The 23291-nt window shown below is 36.6% G+C and overlaps 1 protein-coding gene across 6 annotated transcripts in view; it reads right to left on the minus strand.

Annotated features, from left to right (window-relative positions):
- DGKB (diacylglycerol kinase beta) overlaps positions 1-23291 on the minus strand; it is a 648598-nt gene that overhangs the window by 527144 nt on the left and 98163 nt on the right. For 3 of the 6 annotated variants that reach the window (XM_032642940.1, XM_032642938.1, XM_032642936.1), the window contains exons 3-4: positions 22863-22883; positions 11522-11675 (exon numbers count right to left, since the gene is read on the minus strand). In XM_032642940.1, coding sequence (XP_032498831.1) covers positions 11522-11675; positions 22863-22883 — 175 coding nt within the window. The remainder of the gene's footprint in view (positions 1-11521; positions 11676-22862; positions 22884-23291) is intronic. The other 3 variants (XM_032642942.1, XM_032642939.1, XM_032642937.1) reach the window with 1 other exon arrangement.

Below are 23291 nucleotides of genomic sequence, written 5' to 3' on the forward strand. Positions count from 1 at the left end.
CCCTATTCTACCCTTTCAAAAATTTTTTTTTCCTGTCCCTAAACTTGGCTGTAGCTCTTTCCCAGTATTTACCTCCCTCTAGGAAAGTTCACTTCCCAGAAGAAAAGCCCTTTTCCTTTTAAGCAGTTTGTGCTAAGGCTTATACAGGACACACACGAGACCATGTAACCGGCAAACAGAACATAGCAAGCCTGGTTTCTTGGCTGCAGCTCCTCAATGAAACGAGACGGTAAATGGAATCTTACACTTCTCTTTAGCAGTAATAGCCTCTGAAGAAGAGGTTCAAAAGTCTACTTCCCTTGGGACTTCTCTGGTGGTGCAGTGGTTAAGAATCCATCTGCCAATGCAGGGGACACAGGTTCGAGCCCTGGTCCGGGAAGATCCTACATGCCCCAGAGCAACTAAACCCATGTGCCACAACTACTGAGCCTGTGCTCTAGAGCCTGCGAGCCACAACTACTGAGCCCACGTGCTGCAAATACTTAAGTCCACGCATCTACATCCCATGCTCCGCAACAAGCCACTGCAATGAGAAGCCCGCGCACTAGAATGAAGCATAGCCCCCGCTTGCCACAACTAGAGGAAGCTCCCACACAGCAACGAAGACCCAACACAGCCATAAATAAATAAATAAATAAATAAATAATTTAAAGCAAAGGTCTACTTCCCTTTAACAAAGGCCATTTTAACCCATCCAAGCATCAGTGAAACTCTTTAGAATTGGAACTGCACATGAAGCTAGGTAAAACACAATGTGTTTTTGTTTTTTTTTTGCCTCAAGTGGTCAATATTTAGCTCTGAAGATCATGTGACTGACATCCAAATTTGTAGGTTCTCTGACTTGCCCAAGGCTGTGCTTCTTTAAATATTTCCCCACAAAAGTGACCCATATATACCTATACACATATAATATACATTACAAGGTACAACAAAGTACAAAATAAAGTGAAAAACAGGCAAAGTAATTAGAGTCTATTAGTTTTATGAGGAATAATTATCTTGTACTTCGATGGCATTTTTCTGTTTTTTATGATGATTATATATATGTATATACACATATATATCTATATATAACCATTATTCTCTTCAAAGTTTTAACTACAAAAAGAGTTAGCGTCAGTCAAACTGAATATTGCCTACGATTATCACATTCTTCAAGCACACGATTTTCACTGTATTCCAATATAGACACTCCATTTCTTAAAACAATGACCTAAAAAGTTTTATTCTAATAGATACTTCTAATTCTAGTCTCAAGGTTCAATTGTTAGCAAATCAGTTTTGGGTACATGTTCAATTACTGCCTCTGCTCCAGTTTATTTTATTTTCAAACACTTGCATTCCAGATAATGAAAACGGTAGCGTTATCTCCACTGTTTCCCTTCATCTATTAAAATGAAATATTCAAAACTGTTATTATTACTATGAAATACTGATATGAATTAAAATTCTAAACTTATAAGGCAATAAAACACTCTGGCAACTTGGTTTTTCCATTTTTTTATACTGGTTCAATTTGCAGAAATTTAACAGGCTTATGAAGCAATTTGTCACATAGTGTAGTCACATATCATACTTCCAATATTCATATTAATAGTCATGATGAGTGGCACAGATAACCAAGAATAACAACAGTTACTTCATATTATCACACATTTCATGATTTTTAGACAACCTTCTAACTATGCTTGTCTTAAAATAATATAATTTAAACAATTTTTTTTTATGCTTACACAAACCTGCAGCAAGATGAGATAGCCTGGGTAAACCAGACTGTGATTCCTCATAAAATGAGGACAGGCAGTGGACACAGTCCTTGACAAGAGACTAGGGCCAGCAAAATCTCTCTAAGAACATCATATGGGTTTCATCTTTTTGGCCACTGGCAAAAACCTGAAACAAGCAATTATAAGGAACAGGGCTTGAAGCAGGTCTTTGGGGGTGATGTTCTAGGAGCAGAACAAACTCTGCAAAGGAGCAAGGACAACATTCCTGGCTGTGTGCCAGCAACACTGACCCTGCAATTCCATTTGTGAGAGAAAACCATTGTAAAGCAATTACACTCCAATAAAGATGTTAAAAAATAAAATTAAAAAAAAAAAGAGTGGAAAATCAGAGAGTGAACTACTGATAGTCACATAGCAATCCCAGGAGTTCAGAGTTGAAGACAGGCCATCTAACTCCAAACTTTGAGCTCTTTTCAAAAGCAGTAAAAGGAAGACTTGCTCTATCAGTCCTGTCCAGTAAAATAGTCTTCAATGATAGAAACGTTCTATGTACACCTTGTTCAATATAGTAGTATTAACCACATATGGTTGTTGAACACATGAAATGTGGCTGGCGTTTGACTGAAGAACTGAATTGTTTTAATTGATTGTTAACTAACTTAGATTTCAAAGTTACATTGGGCTGGTGGCAACCATAATGCAGGTGACACACTGTCTACAGGCAGAGAATTGAGAGTTGGTTGAATTACTCTGTTTCGTGACTATACCTAACCATGGGAATTAAGCCACCATATATGAAAAGAAGTCATGCTACCCAAATTTGTATATTTGTCACATTAAAAAGAAATCCCAATAATACTCCTTAAATTTGACTGTATTCTTTCAGGATGTATGACATCTTAGTGGAAAAAAAAAACTATATTGAATTTGACCTTTATCCTGTGTTTGCAAACTAAAACACAGGAAAATGATCTGTTTAATTAATAATGGTAAAAGTTGGCATTCCTAAGGTACCGAATGCATTACGTTTTTGAGTCCCACAATACCCAGTAAGATACATATACTTCTTATCTCCATTTCGCATTTGAGAAAACAAAGACCAGTTGTGCATCCACAATTCAAAAGGCAGCCTGATGTGGGATTTCATGCTTTAAGTATAATTTTGTGGGGCTAGAGAGAGAAAGATAAAGCAGAAAAATCTGTCTCCTGCCTCTCAATAAATGACCTTTTGTTTTAAGGGTCTGGTTTTCAAGACTCTTGAGAGTGCATACATTATTTCATAAACCTTTGGAAGGAAATTAGAAATCCTAGCCATGGCTGAGAGCTCTAAATTCATCTTCCATTGAGATCAGTCCTTGGGCCATCCACTTAATACATCCACGAAAATACATATTTACCAAATCTTTACTTGCATTTTCTTATGGGAAATGGATTATGAATGATTTTTCTTAACTGTGTTTTTTAATAGGTATACAACTAACATATCCTTTATAAACATAAACCTAAATAAATATTAAGGTCCTTTAATATTAGTCATGTAAAACCAGGTTCCAGGCATGTAAAACCAGGTTCCAGGCATTGGAGATAAAGTACTGAACAAAGGAGATGAAAACTCCCATTTTCATAGGGTTTTTCTTCTAGCAGATCAAAGCAAATGCTCAATACCATAGCTCATTTTCTAGCTTGCTACTAAGTATTTTTAGAGCATAACACGAATTAAATAATATTATGATTGATTTGAGACTCTGTAAAGTACTAAATATCTTATTGCCCTCATGAGGATCTCAAAAACTGAAAATAAGTATTTGTTAACATATTATGCAAAAATCTTAAGATAACACTATCATTTAATATGTAATTATTAAGATGCAATTCAAAATACAAAACCCCTTTATTTTGGGTCAATAAATTTAATAGCAAAAATGAACACTTTGAAAACCAAAATTTTACTTAGCATATTCAGACAGAACAATAAAGAAACCTATATAATCAAGTTCAGTATATTCAAACCCATTTAATAATTAAAGAGGAGATTTGGGAGAAACTTTTCTTTTACCGACAGTAATTTTATCATCAATGGGGCCTTGAAGTTACGGAGTTTTCTCTGGTTTCAGGGAAGGATTTTTAGGGCTTTCAGGGTTTCAGGATAAAAAATTTATTGGAGTAAAATAATTTTTAGATTACTACTACTAATAATAATGATTAGAAGTCTGAATTTGGTACTATAGAGGCATAAAAAATGTAATGGCTGACATACATAAATGCTTATTGGCCAATGGATAGAAATTCTTGTATCTTTATTTCTAGGGAATTTGTATGTAGGTATATAAGCTGCACAGACTATAATTGTTATTATCAATAAAGCATATCAACAGTGATAAAAGCACAAATATATATGAAATGCCCTACTGTGTGCCAAGAATCTCCGCATCTCATAGTTGCATAAGTCTTGTACTCTGTTCAATTTGTGTTTTATGGAACCTGGCCTGCCCTTGTTTGCATGGTGGAAACTGAAGTAGCTTATTAGACACAAAAGGCCTATAAAGCTACTTTACACTACACACACACACACACACACACACACACACACACACACACAAACATTTTTACTATCCTTAAAACAGTACTGATAAGAGTAATACTTTCTTCTCAGCACAGTTAATGAAGTGTGTCTTCTGGCAAGAACACTCAGTAAGGTCATTTGGCAAAAGAACATTTTCCCAAAGGTTTAAGTACTTCATTTTCATCGCACAATTTTCTGTTCTTAACTTGATTAACTTCCTTATGGACAAAAGGGCATTGTTTCTCCTTTTCTGTCTAAAAAATGCCATTGTGGTATGACTCTCTGGTTGTACAGACAACATGAAAAGAGCTAAATACCATGACTGATATTGTAGCTTCACAGAATTCACTAACCATTGCCACATCAAATGAGCAATGAGAGGGGACCCAAGATAAAGTACCTGAAGTTTTTCAGAGATAGTTTTTATTATTCTCAATCTTAAATATCTTTGGGACTTTTTTTTTTTTTTTTTTTTTTGCGGTACGCAGGCCTCTCACTGTTGTGGCCTCTCCCGTTGCGGAGCACAAGCTCCAGACGCGCAGGCTCAGCAGCCATGGCTCACGGGCCCAGCCACTCCGCGGCATTTGGGATCTTCCCGGACCGGGGCACGAACCTGCGTCTCCTGCATCGGCAGGCGGACTCCCAACCACTGCGCCACCAGGGAAGCCCTGGAACTTTTTTATATATCTTTAGCCTCATCTGTCTTCATGATAGCTTCCACACCACTGACAGTGTAATTATTTTCTAGCTTACATCCTTTTCATGGCTCTCCAATTTCTTCTGGATAAAATTCAAAACATAGCATGACGGACAACACTCTCTACCATGGGGTCCTGGCTACCCACCTCATCTCTCCTCCAGTCACATCATCTGTCCCAGCCCAACTGAGTCAAGGCACAGCCCCAGATCTCTCAGGACTCCCCAGAAGTCTACCTTCCTCCACTCTCTGAAGGCAGTCAGGACTCTAATCCTGCCAGGATTGCTCCCCCAACTCTACCGCCAGGCTGTGCCCAATACTTCCAAGGTCATGACTACTATCTACTCTGGGCCCATCAAAAATGACCTTATGACCCTCATCCCAGTTTCAGTCAGTCATGAGAAACCTAGGACTTTCAGTCATCCTCAGCCTTGACCTGCACTTTCTATCTGATTCATTTTCGCCAACAGCATTCATTCCATTTGACGTGCCACAAATTTTTATTTTTAGGACTCTTTCTCTCACCACTAGAATGTATATGACTATGGGAGGGGTAGCTCTGTTTTGCTCACTGATGTACTCCCAGTAATTTGAATAGTACCTGACACATTGTTAAGTGATCAATAAATATTTTTGAATGCATAAATATTGAATGTCTTAAAGTTTGTGCACTGTCCTTTGATGGGACATGATTTTAAGATTTAAACAGAAATTGTATATGTTGCTTTCTCTTCTTGGAACTCCCTTCTAATCCACTCCCCATCCCTCCCACTACCTCTACCTGGATAATTTCAATTTATGGTTAAAATCTCAGTCACATGCTCCTGACACATACAGCACAGCACTTGTTTTATTGTAGTAAAACTGACCACTTATCTGTTTTTTTCCGTGACTCTAAAGCATCCTCAGCTTTCTTGTGGAATTCCTGGCACATAATGTGTTTTTAAAAATGAATGGTTGGATGCATAAATTAAGGAAATAATAAAATGAATAATTAAATGGTACGACTGGTCAATTCACTACATGATCTGATTTAAACGGTGCTAGGAAAATCTTCTCTTTGTGTGCTATAAAACAACTAATAAGAAATAACAAAAACTCTTACACTGACCTACGGTTAATAAAGGATGTTCCTGTTATAAAGTCAATGTTTTGGACACTGGGGAGCCCAACAGGAATATATAGTATGAGTGTCTGAACCAGTTAATAAATCACATCACATTCTCTTCTAATTGCCATATTCTTAGAGAAAGTAATTGTTATTAATAGCTGCTGTTAATTGCTATCCTACACAAAAAGAAAAACAATTTAGCTGAAGAGGGTTAATTCCAGGAGTTTCTGTGTGACAACTGTCAAAGGTGGGATTTGGAGAGAGGCAGGGATGTCCCAGCTAATCTACAAGAGGCAGATGGTGGGACTTTAACAAGGGTGACAGGGTTGCTTCCCAGCTACACTCTCTAGGTATCCCATCTTACTGATCACTGCATCCATAGCATGGTACACAGCATATGCTCTTGAATTAAAATGAAGCATTAGCTGAGACCTGAAGGAGCTGGGTTTTGCTGTGAAATAAGGGCAGAGGGAACATCATGCAGAAAAGCCCAGAGTCCTGAGTAAGCACAGCAGGTTTTAAGTCACCGCAAACAGTTGGATATGAAAAGAATCTGGGTGCATGGGGCAAGGAGACAGAGAATGAGGACGGTAGGCAGACTCTATAAGCTGCATGGCATTGGCTTAATGCTATGGAACTCAGATTTTATCATCTTCTTAACTGCACTGCCCAGGTCCTGGAGTCTCTGTAAGGTCACTTCAGGAGGGGGTGTCTCCAGAGGCAGGGGGAAGGCAGAGTGACTAGGACTCCCTGTACTCAGACCTCTCCTGCACCACCCTCAAAGCAAAGTAACTCTGCTTTAATCGGCTTTAAATATCAAGGATTTATGTTTACTTGGGAAATAAAGGTTTAAAAAACATTCCACAAGGTGATTGTGAAAGTCTGTACTTGGGAACCCATGAATAATTATCGTCAGGCTTCTGTGTCAGAAAGAACATTTTCCAGATGGGAGGGCAGGGCCTGGCTGGGAGTCATGCTAATTGATAGTCTAGGACACAAACAATGATGTATCGAACTGACACAGGCAGAATGTTTGAGAAGAAGTTACAACGAGTAATAGCATTTTGTGATGAACTAAACCTAAGTAGTGAGGCAGTGAAGGGTAGGAAGGGTCCAAGATTTTAGGGTAGGGAAATTGATAAATACTCAGGTTCCTTTCAACCAGAAAGAAGACAGGAATAGAAGCAGATTTGGGTAGAATATAATTATTTGACTTTCCAATCTACTTAGCTTGACTCCTTATGGAACACTCACTCAGATGAAGGGCTCCATCTGGAATCTAGTAATATGTATTCTCTGTGAGCTGAAGAAACCGTTTTGGGTTGTGTGGGAAACAATTGAGCATTTTATTTTAGACAGCACCTGTTTTTTTGTATGATGTGAAAAAAAAAATGGCATCTGTTGAGAGTGAGGGGAAAGATATGAATAAACTAAAGGAGGTTTAAAAAGTTTAACCTGATTGATCTAGGAGACAGTATCAAGAATAAATACTTTTCAGAATAGATTTTTTTAAAAGCTGAAGAGGTGTTAAGGCCATGTTAATACTGGGTGTTAGGAATGTGTAGTGACAACAGCCTGCATGCATATTTATGAGATTTCTCCCTGGATATGCTCAGTGTGCAAATAGCAGGGACTGAGATATGGGATCATAATAGTGACCCATGGTTGAGGGTTTGTGAGCCACTTGCGGAAAAAAAAAAGGATTCCAAATAATTAAACATTTCTGTAAAGATAATAGTTCAAGTGATAGATTCTAGGGATGAAGGTGAGATCAGAAATTGGTTGTTGGACTAGCAGAGAGGTTTAGGATTAGGGATTTGGGATTTACAATGAAGCAGAAAAGGTTATAAGAAAGCTGGAAAAATGGTATATTGGGGATATATTTAAAAACTAAAAGACCAACATGGGAACAGCAGAATTAATCATCTTATATTTAAATAGGAGATAAGAGGCACTTAACGGAAACAAAATGTTCCAAAACAATACATAATCCACTACATGAAATGCCAGCTGGATCATTAGGTTCAATGAAACACAACTACATACACACTCGTAACTTTTATACCTATTTATAATTATTTTTAAATGTTTTATTCTATAAAAACTAAATGCTTTACTTTTACCAAATATGTGATCATTGTTCATTAACAAGAATAACATTTTTTTCCTTTTAAAAAGTTTGTCTTCTTATTGAGAAACCTTTATTGTTCAATTGATATACAGAATCAAGAATGGCTACCATATTCCTGATGGTAATGTGGTAATGAAACATGTGAACTCTCAGAGCAGATAAACAAAGCAGATTACATAGCACCTCTTTATTCAAAATTCATTTGTAATTTTTTTCAACCACAAATACATCTTGCGTAGATAACTTAGATTATTGCAAAGCAAGTTTCTAGGAATAAAAATCTATGTATCTTTCAATTTCTGAGTCAAGGCTACCCCAGGCCTTGAAAATTTTATTACTGTCTAGGGTTCCTTATTTCCCAGAATAAAAACCACTATCAAAGGTAATTCTGAAAATACACAGGATGAGAAACAGTCCTACAAAGGACACTATGCACCTATGTCTTAAAATGTGGAGGCCACGCTTTGAAAAGCCATCACAGTTTAATTTATTATTGCTGCATGAGGGTTACGCAGCCTATCTTACAATTCCTTTCAAGTAGGTCTATGCAGGATGTGTGATTGTCCCAAAAGAAGTACAATTTGTTATTCCGTATTTTTTTTTCCCATTTTGAAACATGGTTTGACCTCTACTCCTTGTAAATTTGGTATCTTCTACGTAGTACTTACTATGTGCTATCTGAAGAAAAGAGGGTTTGAGGTTTGAATTTTTTTTTTTTTTTTTTGCGGTACGCGGGCCTCTCACTGTTGTGGTCTCTCCCGTTGCAGAGCACGGGCTCCGGATGCGCAGGCTCAGCGGCCATGGCTCATGGGCCCAGCCGCTCCGTGGCATGTGGGATCCTCCCAGACCGGGGCGCGAACCCGTGTCCCCTGCATCGGCAGGCGGACTCTCAACCACTGCACCACCAGGGAAGCCCTGAATTTCTTATAAAACTACCAAAGTAATTAGATTGTCTCTTTCCTCCAAGTGTGACACAATTAGTCTGAGTCTGTTGACTCAGAGAGACAACATATCAAAAAATGTTCCCCCTTCTTCCTCAAGACAGTATCTGTCTTCTTAAAGAAGACAGTGTTTCCCAAGGACAGTATTGCTTCATGTAAATTTAAATAAGGGACAACTTTGTTATTTCTAAGGAATATGCAATCCATTTATAGCATGAAATGGAGAACACAGAAGTTTTCATTTCTAGATCCAAGTAAAAACCTGTCTCATATAAAAATTTTCAGCCCAGAACACTTGTAAGCTCTGAAACCACACTTTAGGACAAACTAAACGGAACTCATTCAGAGAAAAGAGCAAGTGTGGGGAGTCCTCTCAGTTCATGGTATAAGGGGAATCATTTCAGGAACAAAAAATATTTGATGGGTAGTTAAAGGTTATAAGCATATGAATTGCTCTGTATTTTGAAGGGATCATCTGTTTTAAAAAGCTTGGACCAACATGTGATTGCTCGAGGAAGAATATTTTACTCCATTAACAGAAAGGGAAGCAGCACAACGTAAGGCTTAATAGTGTGGACTCCCCATCAGATTGCCCAAGTTTTGTTTCTGGCTCAATCACCTATTTCTTAATTATATGTTTGAAGCTTTTTATTTATTAGAATGCTAATTAGTAAAATTCTCCTCACCTCTTTACCCACACTTCGATATTCTATGTTGTGACGCTAGGACGGGAAGTCTCGACCAGAGGCTCCCACAGGATACTTAATCCCCTCTCAGGGGATCTGTAAGGTCAAAACGCTATCAGTGGTGATTCTGAGATATCATTTGCTTTCTTCACTCTCATTCTCTCATGGGTGTACAGTGGACTTTTCAAGGGGCTACCTGACATGATATGGCAACGCAGCAGCGGACGTGGTTATTCAGCTGTCTTCTATGGAGTTGGATGTTAGTCATTTGCAACAGTGTGAAATAATGTCAATCTTCTCACTAATTTTTTTTTTGTTTTTGAAAACAGTCATTTTTCATAAAGATGTTATTTTTGTCAACATCTGAGGGGACGATCATTGTAATTTCTAGAATGTGTCATCTTTAATATGGTAAATAGAAATAAATATCACCCATATAAACAAGAGCATTTTGGGGTCCTCAATAATTTTCAAGAGCCTAAAAGAGTCCTGAGATCAAAGAGTTTTGGAAACACTGCTGTAGACTATATTTCTCCATTGCCATATGGAAACCTGTTGTGTTCACAGGGGGCACTAGAGGGACAAGAGAAGGGAGGAGGGAGAAGGGACAAGTTCCTGCTGGTCTACCTGCACTTATCTGTTAGATCTCTCCAGCATCTCACCGTCCCAGGATCTGGTGCCAGTAGCAAGGCGCTCTAGTCTTGTGGCAGCTTACTGCCACACCAAGAAGGCGCAGTGAGCTCCCGCAATTCAGTCCTGCACAGACCATGGTGATGCTGTAAGAGGTCTGACTTCCAGGGCTGCACACTCCTCCCTCAGCTCCTGAGCTATCAGAGCCAATCAGGAAGGATCCCCTCCACAGGAGTCTGACAGTGAGACCTGCCAGGCAACATCCACCCCCCAACTCTGCCTCCCAGGTCCTAGAGGTCCTCCTTCCAAGCTTCTGGGTTTTGAAGACTCCAACCCAGGGGAGGCCTCTGGTTCTACCTCAGTGTGTCTCAGTGCTCATCTTCACTTTTTCAACTCTCCGACACTGTTTAACCAGTTTCCTATTGCACATTTTCTAAAGTAATATAGTGAGATTTCTATTTTCCTGACTGTGTGGAGAGTGATACAATTAGTGACAGGTAGTAATGCATTAGGCATCTCTAAAAAGCTACACCTAATGAGAGAACCAACCATCTCTATGGTGACAAACTGAATTAAGTATCTAAGAGAAAAATCTAAACTCTGTTCTGAGTTTACAAATCTAAAAATGTGAAAGTATATTGGTAATTTGAACAAATGATATTAAATACTATGTTTTTACATAACTGCCTTGTGACTACATATATTTATATTTATATATATATATATACACACACACACACACACACATATATATATTCCAGTCATTTAAAAGAGCACTTTCCTATATTTGACGGGAGTATCTCTTAAAATTATTACCTAAACCTAGACTTCTAAGACATTGAAACGACAAGTGATGAATAATGATAAAGTATATTTTCTCTAATGTTTATTTGCACAGTCTTAGTATGAAAGGATAAATCCTGCAATAAAGGTAATTTTTAAACAAATCATCTCAGCTTACAGAGAACTTATAATGATTTTTCCCTTTGAGGTTTTTGCATTACATACATTTTTAAAGTAAATAATTAAACTTACCACCTGAGAGGAGAGCAGGCTTACTTTTTACCATTGGACTAGAATGAGGAAACTTGTTGCTAAATGACATGAAAAGGTGTGTTGTGAAATCATCAGGAAGCTCGGCTTCCAGGAATGTCTTCATAAATAGCTTGAAACCTTCAAAATCTATTGTCTGGAAAAAAAATTTAAACATATATTTTAAGACTCAGCCAATGTTAAGATTCTGTGCTATGCTCAAAATCATTAGTAGGAGACACGACCTCAAACACTTTTAAATCCAAGTCTACAAGAGGAAGGTAACTATTTGAGAAGTAAATCGGGCAGTCAGTCCTAGGTTGACACTGGTGAGTAGATTTGTATATCTTACCTGCAATAATGGAGCAGGAAAACCAGGAGCTTTTCACTCAGACATCTCTATTTCCACAGTATCTATGTGGCCTTAACATTTTTACTCTTTGAAACTTAATTTCCTCCTCTGTAAATTGGGTATAATATTCCCAATCCCGTAAAGTTGTTATGATGATTAAATCAGACAATTATGTGAAGATGCCAATGCAGAGTCATGAACACAGCACGAATACTCAGAAAGAAAGGTATTTCTCTCATCTCCCTTCTTTGTCTGAACATTGTTTTTGACAATTGGAGAAAGTGGTTGACATGAAAGGTTCACCCTAACACCAAGACGAATGGATATAAAATTCTAAAGTGAAATTCTAAATCTTCCTATGCAGATTTTCAAAGAAATCTACTTCACGATCCATGCTCACTCTTACTCATTGCAGGACTATAAAAGCGTCGACATTTACATGCAAAGAACCATTGCTACTTAGGGAATCTCCATGTCCACTTGGGGAGATGGTTATGGGAGCCACTTCTATCCTCAAGTTAATGAGAGGATTTCACAGGAGCTACTAGGAGAGCTTGCTTTCTCCAAGTAAATGAGGACAGTGGGCCAGGATCTGACTCCTGCCTGGGAAACGGAGGACAAGGCTACAGGTACTTGGGACAAAGAAAAGAAAATGGTATTGTACTGGGCTTGGCCAACCCTCCTTGTGGCTGCAGGGACAGTAATGCATAAATGTTGCCTAGGAAATAGCTGTAGACCTCACGGAAGAGAAGGCCCCTGGAGCTGTGCTGGATACTATCCAGTAGTCCATTTGAAGGGACTAGGAAACCTACAGAGAAGAAACTGAGATAAAGCCACATCTGTCCAGATCAAGAGACTGCAAGGGCTATAGGCCTCATAGGAAGCCCTTGAGGGGCACTTTTTTTATTACCCGGTTTAACGTAACTGACATGAAACTAAAAATAAGGAAAAAAATAAAACTTGGCAGGTTAATGCTCCTAAATTTTTACAGAATCCTGGCAGAGGAGAATAAAATTAATTCCATAAACTGATATTTTGGATACAAAAAGTCTATTTTTCCTATGTAAAAATATTGGGATAAGGTGGTAGAGAACAACCAATTTTATTATTGTACTGTTTTGAATAAACCTAAAAGGGAATCAGACATACAGGGGTATCATTAGGAGAAAGGAAATTTTTGCAGATTAGCTCGCATGCCCTTTAAGTATATCTACTGTGTATGCTTTTGTACCTAACATAACCTCAAGCTAATACAAAACAAAACCAAAAACGTCACTTTATTTATTAATGGTTCCAAGACTCTGTCTACAACTTAATCTGACATTTTTGGTTAAACTTAACGTAGTCTTGTTTTGCTTATTAATTCTCAGAAGGGCACTTCAGATGTTTATATTGGTGGTGGTAAAAAGACTTCATTTCCTTCCATATTTAATGAATCACCTCCACCACAGAATATTGTAAATTCTACTAGTGGATTGAACCACAAAACTCAAAACTGTGAATAATATGAATATATAAAGAATAGCATCAATTAGCAGAAGTACTTTCAAAAAGCAAATTGCCACAATGAATGAAGCCAAGGTTTCAAAATACACAAATGAGGCCAGAAGCCAGACTAGTATATCCAAATAAGTTGCCTTGAGCTGGGCACCTATTCTTACTAATAGGATTCCTCAGGATGGCGTATCAAAAGAGAAGTAATCCACGCTCAGCTGGATGAGTGACCAACACTTGTCAATAATCTTCAACATGTGAGAAGGTCTATGGGGAACGCAGGAGTTAATGCTATATGCAAAGTTATAGGAAATTTATATGGTAAACATTCACAAGCATTGTGATTAAAATCAAAGTTACTTATAGTTGCTTTTCTTCCTGTACCCTTTTGTAGTCAGCACTGTGTTTGGAAACATAACAGATGATAGAGCATGGTTTTTAAGTCAGACTACCTAGATCAACTCTCAGATCCAACACTTTCCAACTGTGTGACAGTGGGCAACTTATTAAGTTCTCTGTGCCTCAAATTCTTCATCTATAATACCAACCTCTTGATTTGTTAGGAAGAATTCCACATGGTATTTGACGAATGGGCCTTAAAACCATATTAACTTAAATGTTTCCATTTGCATTTAACAAATCATTACACGGTTCATTGTTTTTTTGGGTGGGTGTTTTTTAAAATTGTCGTTGTTTACTTGTTTTTCACTTTTTTTTGTTTCGTTTTTTGAGAAACCAGGTAACAAAATGTGAACAAAGACTATAATTGCTGAAATTTTTTTCTCTGAATCTTCTTTTACAATAAGATTATATCTTAAAACAATTATTTCAAGCCAAGGGTTTGATGTGGGAGCAGGAAAACAACAACAACTAACCAAACAACCAACGAAAACAAAAACAAGGACTCCAGAATAAAACGATTTTGTTTCATATTCCAATACCTCCACTCACCACCTGAGTGATTTGGGGCAAGAAACATATTTTCTCTTTTTAAGGAAAAATCTGCCACATCCCAAGTGTGATAACCCACATAGGACCTCCTTGAAATTGGTGCTTGTGATTTCATGATGAAAACCAGAAAAATAGACAACCAAAAGGAAGAAGTGAACTTAATGCATGACATCCCTCTTAATAAGGAATACATTTCTCCTTGGTCCTTCTTTTTTCAGATCTCAGGAAAACTTTCAGAATTTTCTCCAGTGTTGTAGCTCTCCCTTGCTCAGCAATCAAAAAATAGCTTAGTTTTATTATCTGACATCACTACACCTTAATTTCCTCCATATAAGATCAACTGTTCAGCATTGCTGCCTAAACGTAATAATAAATTGACGTAAAGCACTTAACGCACCCTTGGACACATAGGATGTAAAAGAAATAAAATAGTAAAAGAAAAAAAGGAATAAGTAAAAAGAAGCACTTGTTTGAGGTTAGATGGGTTTTTTCATTATCTTAATTTGCCCACCTCTTTATTGGTCCAAGAAACTAGAATTTCATTGCATTTTTCCAAATCTAACCCTCTGTTTTTGGGGTCTTAGATATTTTGCTGTAATTTTTCTGTGTCAGGCAACATTGGCAAATTACTGCCTTCAGAAAGCAAGCCTTTAAAAATAGATTATCTTACTTTAAAAAAAAATAAAAACTTATCATAGACATAAGAATAGAATAAAGATTTCCCTAGTTCTTAAATGATTTCCATGAGATGATGTCATCCTATTCATGACTGAAGTTTTACTGATGATGTCAACTTTTTCCTCCAACTTCTTTACATTATTGGTGGCAGCAAACTTCCTTTCTCTTACACTTCCTGTCATTACACACAGCTTAAAATGCTGCAAACCCCAAACTTCTTCAGAGCCAAAAGGCAGCTGCTTCAGTGTTTCAGATTCACTGAGGAATTAATCTTCAATGCCTTTCCTGGTTAACCCATTTTTTTCTTATTAGCAAAAGATTTTCCAATCTTTTCTAAAATTCTATGCTGTCCAAAGTACCAAACATTTCTGTAAGTGGATAATGTCCTCAATCTAAACATTTTCCTTATCTCACGATTTAGCAGAATATCTTGAAATTTAAGTATCTTATTTTCTACTGCTATCATCTAGCAGCATTAGCATTGGTTTTTGAAGACTGTGACCTTTAAATAGAATAAGATCATTTATATGCATAGCAATCGAAACACTAATGAAAAAAGTAGGGTCAGGCAATTGAATGAGTGTTCAAAAATCGAACTGGCTGTAAGCTCAAAGACAGATACATCAAATGATGTTTAAAATTTTGAAAACTGCTTTTTCATTTTTTTTTCCTGAAGGAACAGGCACAGACTATTTAGGGAGATAACACAGAGAATCTGTAAAGAATACAAACTTGGGAAGCTGCTCAGATGTTGTTGCCAAGTTGGCACAAACCCAAAAACACATTTCTATATGCCTTTCATTACTATATCTGACCATCTGGTTTCTTGGTGTTTAAATCCCTGCTAATACTAAAGAAATAACTCTAGTATTCATCCAAGTAGATTCAAAGTGAATGAAAATAAATGTCGTCATCCTATCATTACTTTAATTTATTTTGGCAGTCTTGGGATGAAGATTTTCTCATATTCAGCAAATGTTCATCATGCATACATCCACTTTGTACTGGGCTCTGTTCTCAGTGGTGTGATAAAAATGTTACTGATATATGCAAAACTCCTTCCACCAGGAGGCTTATCTTCTAATGAAGGGAATAAGAAAAAATCCAAAATAAACAGGATAAAAGTACAGTGTCTGAAGGTATTAAATGTTGCCTAAAAAAATAAAGAGGGAAAGGTTTATATATGGGGGAGGGGTGCTTACAGTTTTAAATCTGAGGACTAGGAAGTGAGAATTATTCTTTGAATAAAGATTTAAATGAGATGAGGGAGAGAGCTTCGCACATATTTGGAGAAAGAACGTTCCAGATCAAACAGGTGGTGCGAATATCCTGAGGTATTAAGATGGTCCTGTTGTAGAGGATTTGCTGTAGGAGCTAGTGAGGAAAAGCAGGGGTCCCGAGCAGGACTGAGGGAGGACTAGAGAGATAGGATCTTTGGTGGTGTGTGGATGGGGGCTGATCCTGTAACAGGTACTAGACAGTCAATAAAGCATTATGGTTTTAAGGTAGAGAGGAACAGTTACTTGAGGGATTGCAGCAGGAGATCACATGGTCTAACACATTTTAACAGGATCATATGCCCATAATAGGATCATAAGACTCTTTTATATAATAGGATCATTTTATATAATAGGATCTTACAACTTTCATATCACACAAGATTGTCCAATTTTCACACTTTCTAACAAACTTGTATACACAGCTGATTAATAAGTGATCTTTAAAAGAAAAAAGGAATCATTGAACTATTATAGATTAAGGTACTAGCTAAAACCATTCACAAAGAAACGACTTTAATTCATTTACCAGCAAGTATGGACTGAGTACCTGCTATGTGTACAATACTGTTGGCTACTGGGCAAAAGAACTCTGATCAAATGAGGTAGGCAGTAACTTAAATTAGAGGCTTTCTTTCACCATTTCCATTTCAATTCTGCTGTCTAATTTATATCATTAACTAATTATATTAAATTGAACATTGATGTAAAGGTCACTGAACCAAAGTGTATAAATTAATATGTAGCATGCATGGCTAACTTCCTGAGATTTCAAATACATATTTTTTTATATTAAAATACTTTCAGAAGAAAACTGTGCACTTTAAATGTCTCATTGTTTATGCTTATTTTGTATTGCAATTTATTGTTCATTACTTCAAATTTCAGAGAGCTCCTTGATAGTCTCCTAAAACTGCCATGGAGAAACTTCTGTTAAAGATAAAGAGTGAAAGTGAAAGTGTGAATTTCACATTGGATTTTTAAAGCTTAGTTTTGGCAAATGAAATTATTTTTACTACCTCAGAGGTGCATAATTTATTAGTTGTACTTGTCTTTACCTAAAACTAACATTTATTAAGTCTCAGTAAAGAGAAAATTAGAAACACGTTTTTCAGTAAGACGATAAATGGCAAGAATAACAAACAATGCTACTCCAAGTTATTTTAGTAATTATGAAATACAAATAATGGATTAGAAGAATTTTAAGCAGATTATTTTTATCGTGATTTTCAGTATATCTTGTGATCAAGAGTCTGTATCCAACTACATTTTGTACTTAGCAGGAATCCGTCCTACTTTCACAGAGTAGGGCGTTGTCTTGCCTATGTTTCAGTGCTGTCACTAGAACTGCTGTGAGCTGTTACTGAGGCACACACCATATGCTCTAAAAATTATTTCTCCTCGAAAACTCAATAAAGATTTTGGGAACAGCTATGCATATACAATTTTCATTAACAATGTCAGTTTTTAATGACTGCTTACTTGCATCTTTATTTTGAAAGAAAATTTCCAAAGGGAGTTCTCTTAATGAAGGTATGTGTGCAGGCAGAATTGCAAGTATCTCTTCTTCCTTGCTAGACTATAAGATCCAACACAACACTGCATCACGTGGTGCCTAAAATAGTGTCTTTTACATTGTAAGTCCTCCTTATATATTTGAAGTATGGACACTGGAATAGCAAAAAAAGAAGAAAAAAAATAGCACAATTTCACTCAATTACCTCTTTGTAGGAAATCTAGCAACAAAGAAAACTGATTCAGGTAGGATGGTAAGAATTTGTGAAATAGAAAAAGCTTCTGAGCAGGAATATACTGTTTCACTTAATAAATCTCAAATGAGATTACTTTAAAATATAATAGCATATGGTTATATATTTAATATTGTAGATTAAAATAAAATCAATAAAACTAATGATAACAAAATAACCAAAAATTTGGAATGGTTTCAAATATATACTATCCTATAAATTCTATTCTTTCTAATCCATCAAGGCCCAAATATACCAGGGTTATTATTGGGAGAAAAATCAAGATGGGAAGGTGTAGAAGGCAGACTAGGAAATACTCAGCCAGCATGTGAGAGTGATGGATTGACATTTTACAACTGGGTAAAGACTTAAGAATTCAGGGCTTAAGAATTCCCTGAGTTGAAGCATTTTGTCAGCAATTTGAAAATATATTTAATAGTTTGACACTTTTTGATAGCAAAGATCATCTTAACCATTTCTATTTCTCCCACAGGTCCAGATACAATATCCAGTATATAACATACATGCAATAAATGCATTTGGGACGCAACCCAATTATTTTTGTTCCAAGTGCTTTTCTCACTTTCTGTATATTTATCTCTCACCAGTGCATGCTTTTATGCCAAACTCTTTCTTAAAGCCTCCAATATCTCCTTTTAATCTTCATAGTTAGTGATACACTCTATTATCCATAAGTGGAAAAATAAAATTAGGTGTTTGCTTAATATGTTTGTTGCATATAATGGAAACTCTCTAAATGTTATTGTGTTCCAGGAACTGCACTAAGTATTAATATGTTATGTGTATGCTATACTTCAATCCTCACGATAACCCCTTAAGTAAATGCTACTACCACTCCTATTTTATAGACAGAAATCTGAGGCTCGGAAAAGTCAAGCAAATTGCCCAAAGCCAGAAGCTCCTAGTTAGTGCCAAGAACCTAAATATTTCTGACTTCAAAGGCTACTATGTTATAGTTAATCAAAGTATAATTCTATAGACAGATTTTGATTTTTAAATATTCATACCTAGTACAACTGGTTTATCACCGTCAAATGTATCGACTAGTGTATCAATAAACTAGCCATTAGAGAAAAAGGGAAATAAAATAAAGTATAAAAATAAAAAGTAATGGCATAACTACCTCTACTCAGTTCCACAATCTTGAAAACTGAGTTGACTGTAACTCTTTTTGACATACTAAGTGTAACCTATTACTTTTTTTTTTTAACCTATTACTTTTGACCATATATCTGCAATGTGTTCTAACTCTGTCCCCAGCCTCTATTACAATCCCAATTGCCCTCCCAGTTTTCATCATTTGATTGGACTGCTTCAATAACTCATACCTGGTCTTCTCTTTAACTTAAGCCTGTTGTTCACATTGGCTTTAGAAGTATTTTCCTACGTGGAAAATTGAACTCGTTGATCTTAGGAATATCATTCATGATTTCCTTTACCTATTAAAAAAAAACCCTTAAAATCCTTAGACACTCTAGGCTTTTCTACACAAATCTCTAGATTTATTTTCCCCTAATATCCTTAAATGTACTTCTGCTCAAAACAACTATTCCTGTTGATGAAAACACACAAACAGAAACAACATACAAACCTTAAGATAAGTTTTAGTTGTAGCAAGCACCTAAAGAGTTTGCTCTACTTGTCCCTGAACAAGTGAAAAAGATCACCTGAAGATCCCAGCGTCACTTCTTCTCTAACCTGATTTTTAAGTCATATAAATTATTTAATAAATGTTATGAAAGAAATGAAAGAGCAACCTACACAGAATGTTTAAATACTGCTTATCAAAGTTAGCTGTTATGATTAAACTCAAGAGAGTTACTAGTTTATTTTTCAAATTATTTAACCTTGTTTTTAAAACTCATCTGTAGAGAAAGCAATTGGAAGCAATTAGTATAATTGTATTTTATATACCCTAAATATTTACCTATTGTTAAATTTCTGTATATTTATTACAGAACACTAAGGGAGAAATGGATCAACTGTGACATATCAACTGTAACAGATATCACCTAGCCACGTGAAGCAGTCACATCATTAATCCAAGCTTTCAATTTAGGATAGATGTAGCAGATGGTCCGTTCTCAAATTCTAGATGTTTTCAGAGATATAAAATAGTTTGTTTTATTTGTAAATGTTGAGATTTGATCCTCAGTGCAATTAAAAGAAACCTGCAAGAAGTTATTCAACTTGATTTGTTTAATTATGACATAACTAATTAATCTCACAAGTATCCATGCAAGTATTTTCTCAAATTGTTGGATGTGGTTCCATTCTATGCAAGAGCAATTCTCTGAGTATCAAGGCATAAAGACTGAAGCAACATGGCGAAATAAAAGTTACTATGTATTTAACAATACGTAATACACAGTCAAAATTGGGTTAATAACAATTGTAGTAGGCATTTTATTCTTCAATTTGCTGGTACGTTTTCAAAACTGTGTTCTGGTTGTAGCTTTGATAAGAGGAGGAAGATGACTGAAATTGTGTTGATAGTAATAGGGAAGAGAAGCAGAAATACTGGTTAACATGTTACATCCATTCCTTGCTAACTAATTGTCCTGGCATTTATGCAGTTGTGAGAGGTGGAGCAAATACAACAGACACCATAACTACTGCCAGGACAGCGCTCTGGATTGCAATCAGGCCTGACAGGGGAAGCAAATCCCATGTCATGTCTTCCACTCATACCTCACGGTAGAAGGAAATTAATTTAGCATTGGGAAGACATTAGAGTGACAGCGTTATATTTACTACTTTATAGATGAGGAAAGTGAGGCTCTGAGAAAATCAAGGTTACAGGATTGGTTGGGGTGTGTCTCAGATATTCTCCCTTTCACCTTTCCTAAATTTTCCAGAACTATCATATGAAATCGTGTTGCTCCTTACAGCGTGATTCACAGCCACTGCCTCAAAACATCAATGGAACACCTAGCAGACAGAGACTTAAGTATTCTGCATATACTTTAGAATTTAACCCTTTTAACAACCCAGTAGAGACAATACTGTCTTCATTTTATAGGTGAACAAACTCAGGCTAGGAGAGATGAAGTAACTTGTCCAAGACCTGCTCATATGTGGCAGATATGGATTTGAGCTCAGTTCAGTTGGAAACCTAAGACCCCTAAGACCATGTTTTCTCTGTTATACTTTCCAGGTGCTTTCTTTAATGGTAAAGGTTGAATTTGGTTCTGGAAGTACAATTATACCTTACAATACAAGGGTGTTTATATCATTGCTAATAATTTTAATAGTGTCAATATCCTTGTTAAAGACATTTAAAATATACATTAGGCAGCAGCACTACAAAATGTAGGTTCTGAAATCCCAGGTTTCTTATTAAGGGGTTGAAGCAACTCACTTGTCTGAATAACACAAACCCAGTACAGAGTACTGAGTACAAAGATAGAGTACGCCCAGGGAGCTATGAAAATTTAACTCAGCCTTAGGCCAAGAATCATCTAATGACAGGAAATGTAAAAAGAAAACCCTACACTCACAGAACACTGATAAACAAAGAACACACATAGAGTAATACGTATGCATGCCCTCATTCTTTTTCCTTTTGACTACCCTCAGCTTTCCACATTCTTTCTACTCTGCAACTGAAATTCCTTCCCTACTAAACAACTGCATATGGAACAAAGGCTGAGCCAGGAAAAGGAAGGAAGAAGCTCATTCTACTGACCCCAAGAAGAGACGCTCATTTGTCACCAGTTTTCAAGCAGCCTGGAGCAGGGATGAAGGTTGCGCAGAATAGTGTTTGTTGAGTAAGGTGTTCAACAAATGCCCTTTAAAAACTAGGGCCTGCTTAATAAAAGCAACTGTTTACTCTGAGGAGTTGCCTCCTAACAACATAAAGCTCATGTAGACAGTCTTTGGGGGAGCTAGTAGGTTTCCACAGAGGTCAGGGATGAGATCAGGGAAAGGCCATCCTGTGAAAGGGGCTGGTAAAAATCATCACCGTCAATGAGTTGCCATTTCAGTTGTGCTTCATCCTAGGAGACTGTAGTATGTAGGACCAGTGTCTAAGTCAGTCAAGATCATTCTGATGTAATCAATTGTACTGGGACGTGTTGGGGATGAAACTGCAGTGCTTGTTGTCATTGAAACAACAGGGAAACTTGTGAATAAGAAGCAACTAGTACATAGCCAGTATTGTCCAAGGGAGACAATGTTATGGTTTTAGACAGCTCATGCACTTTAGTAAGATATATTCCCAGCAGGATATAAACATCTCCATTTAGAGAACTCAAAAATGTGTTGTAATTCTAGGGATCCAACAGAATTATGGACCTAAAACTTCCTTGACAAAATGGACTTTACTAGGAGAGACTGGTTGAAACAACAGATGGATTGCTCTTTTTCCCAGGAGGGCTAAAATCAAGAGCTTTTCACTCATATTTTCTTCACAGATTCTAACAGCACTGTAGACCAATTAAAAAGTCCTTATCCATCTCATTTAAAAGCAATTATTAAATCTCCCACTGTAAAATAATAAGTTAAGACTTTCATTAAATAGATCATTTTACCAGAGCCTGATTCTATTTTGGTGAAATTAGAAAATTAAGTTCAAGAGTCTACAAAACTGAAGCCGGCACTCTGGACCCTTTTTGATTCTACTGAGGAATCAGCTCCTCCATTTGAGTCTTTAATTTAAACAAAAACCAGTCACTTATAACTTTATAAGTATTACAGTTAATATTGTATATTATACGAACCTTATTGGTACAGAAGTATAGCTCAGTGATACAGATAAGAAATTCATAGCTCACATCAGAATAAAGAAAGGACAGATTTTAATAGAAAAGAAAATGTCTTACTTGTTTAAGAATGTCTTGTTTCTGCGCATGCAAGGAAAGAAAGAATACATGCGTTAAGGTAAGATAATTTATACTTATCATCTCATATTGCTGATAATTTAACTAAAAAGTCAAGTTTACACATTGATTTTAAAGCATACCCTAGATCCATGGGTCTAAAAATGTGGTTCGAAAATAGCAGCTTCAGCATCAGCTGGGAAACTGATGAAAACAGAAAATTCTGAGCCCCATTCCAGAAACTAAGGTGAGGAGGCAACAACCTCTGTTTTAAGAAGACCCCCCCAGGTGATTCTGATGCCAGCTAAAATTTGAGAATCACTGAATCAATCAATCTTAGAATGTAATAAGCAAACAGTTCTAATTGACATGAGATAAATATAATGAATAACACATACAGTATAATTAAAACCTTCCAGAGAAGAATGTGAA

This window comes from Phocoena sinus, chromosome 9 (assembly GCF_008692025.1).
Source record: "Phocoena sinus isolate mPhoSin1 chromosome 9, mPhoSin1.pri, whole genome shotgun sequence".
Taxonomy (NCBI): domain Eukaryota; kingdom Metazoa; phylum Chordata; class Mammalia; order Artiodactyla; family Phocoenidae; genus Phocoena; species Phocoena sinus.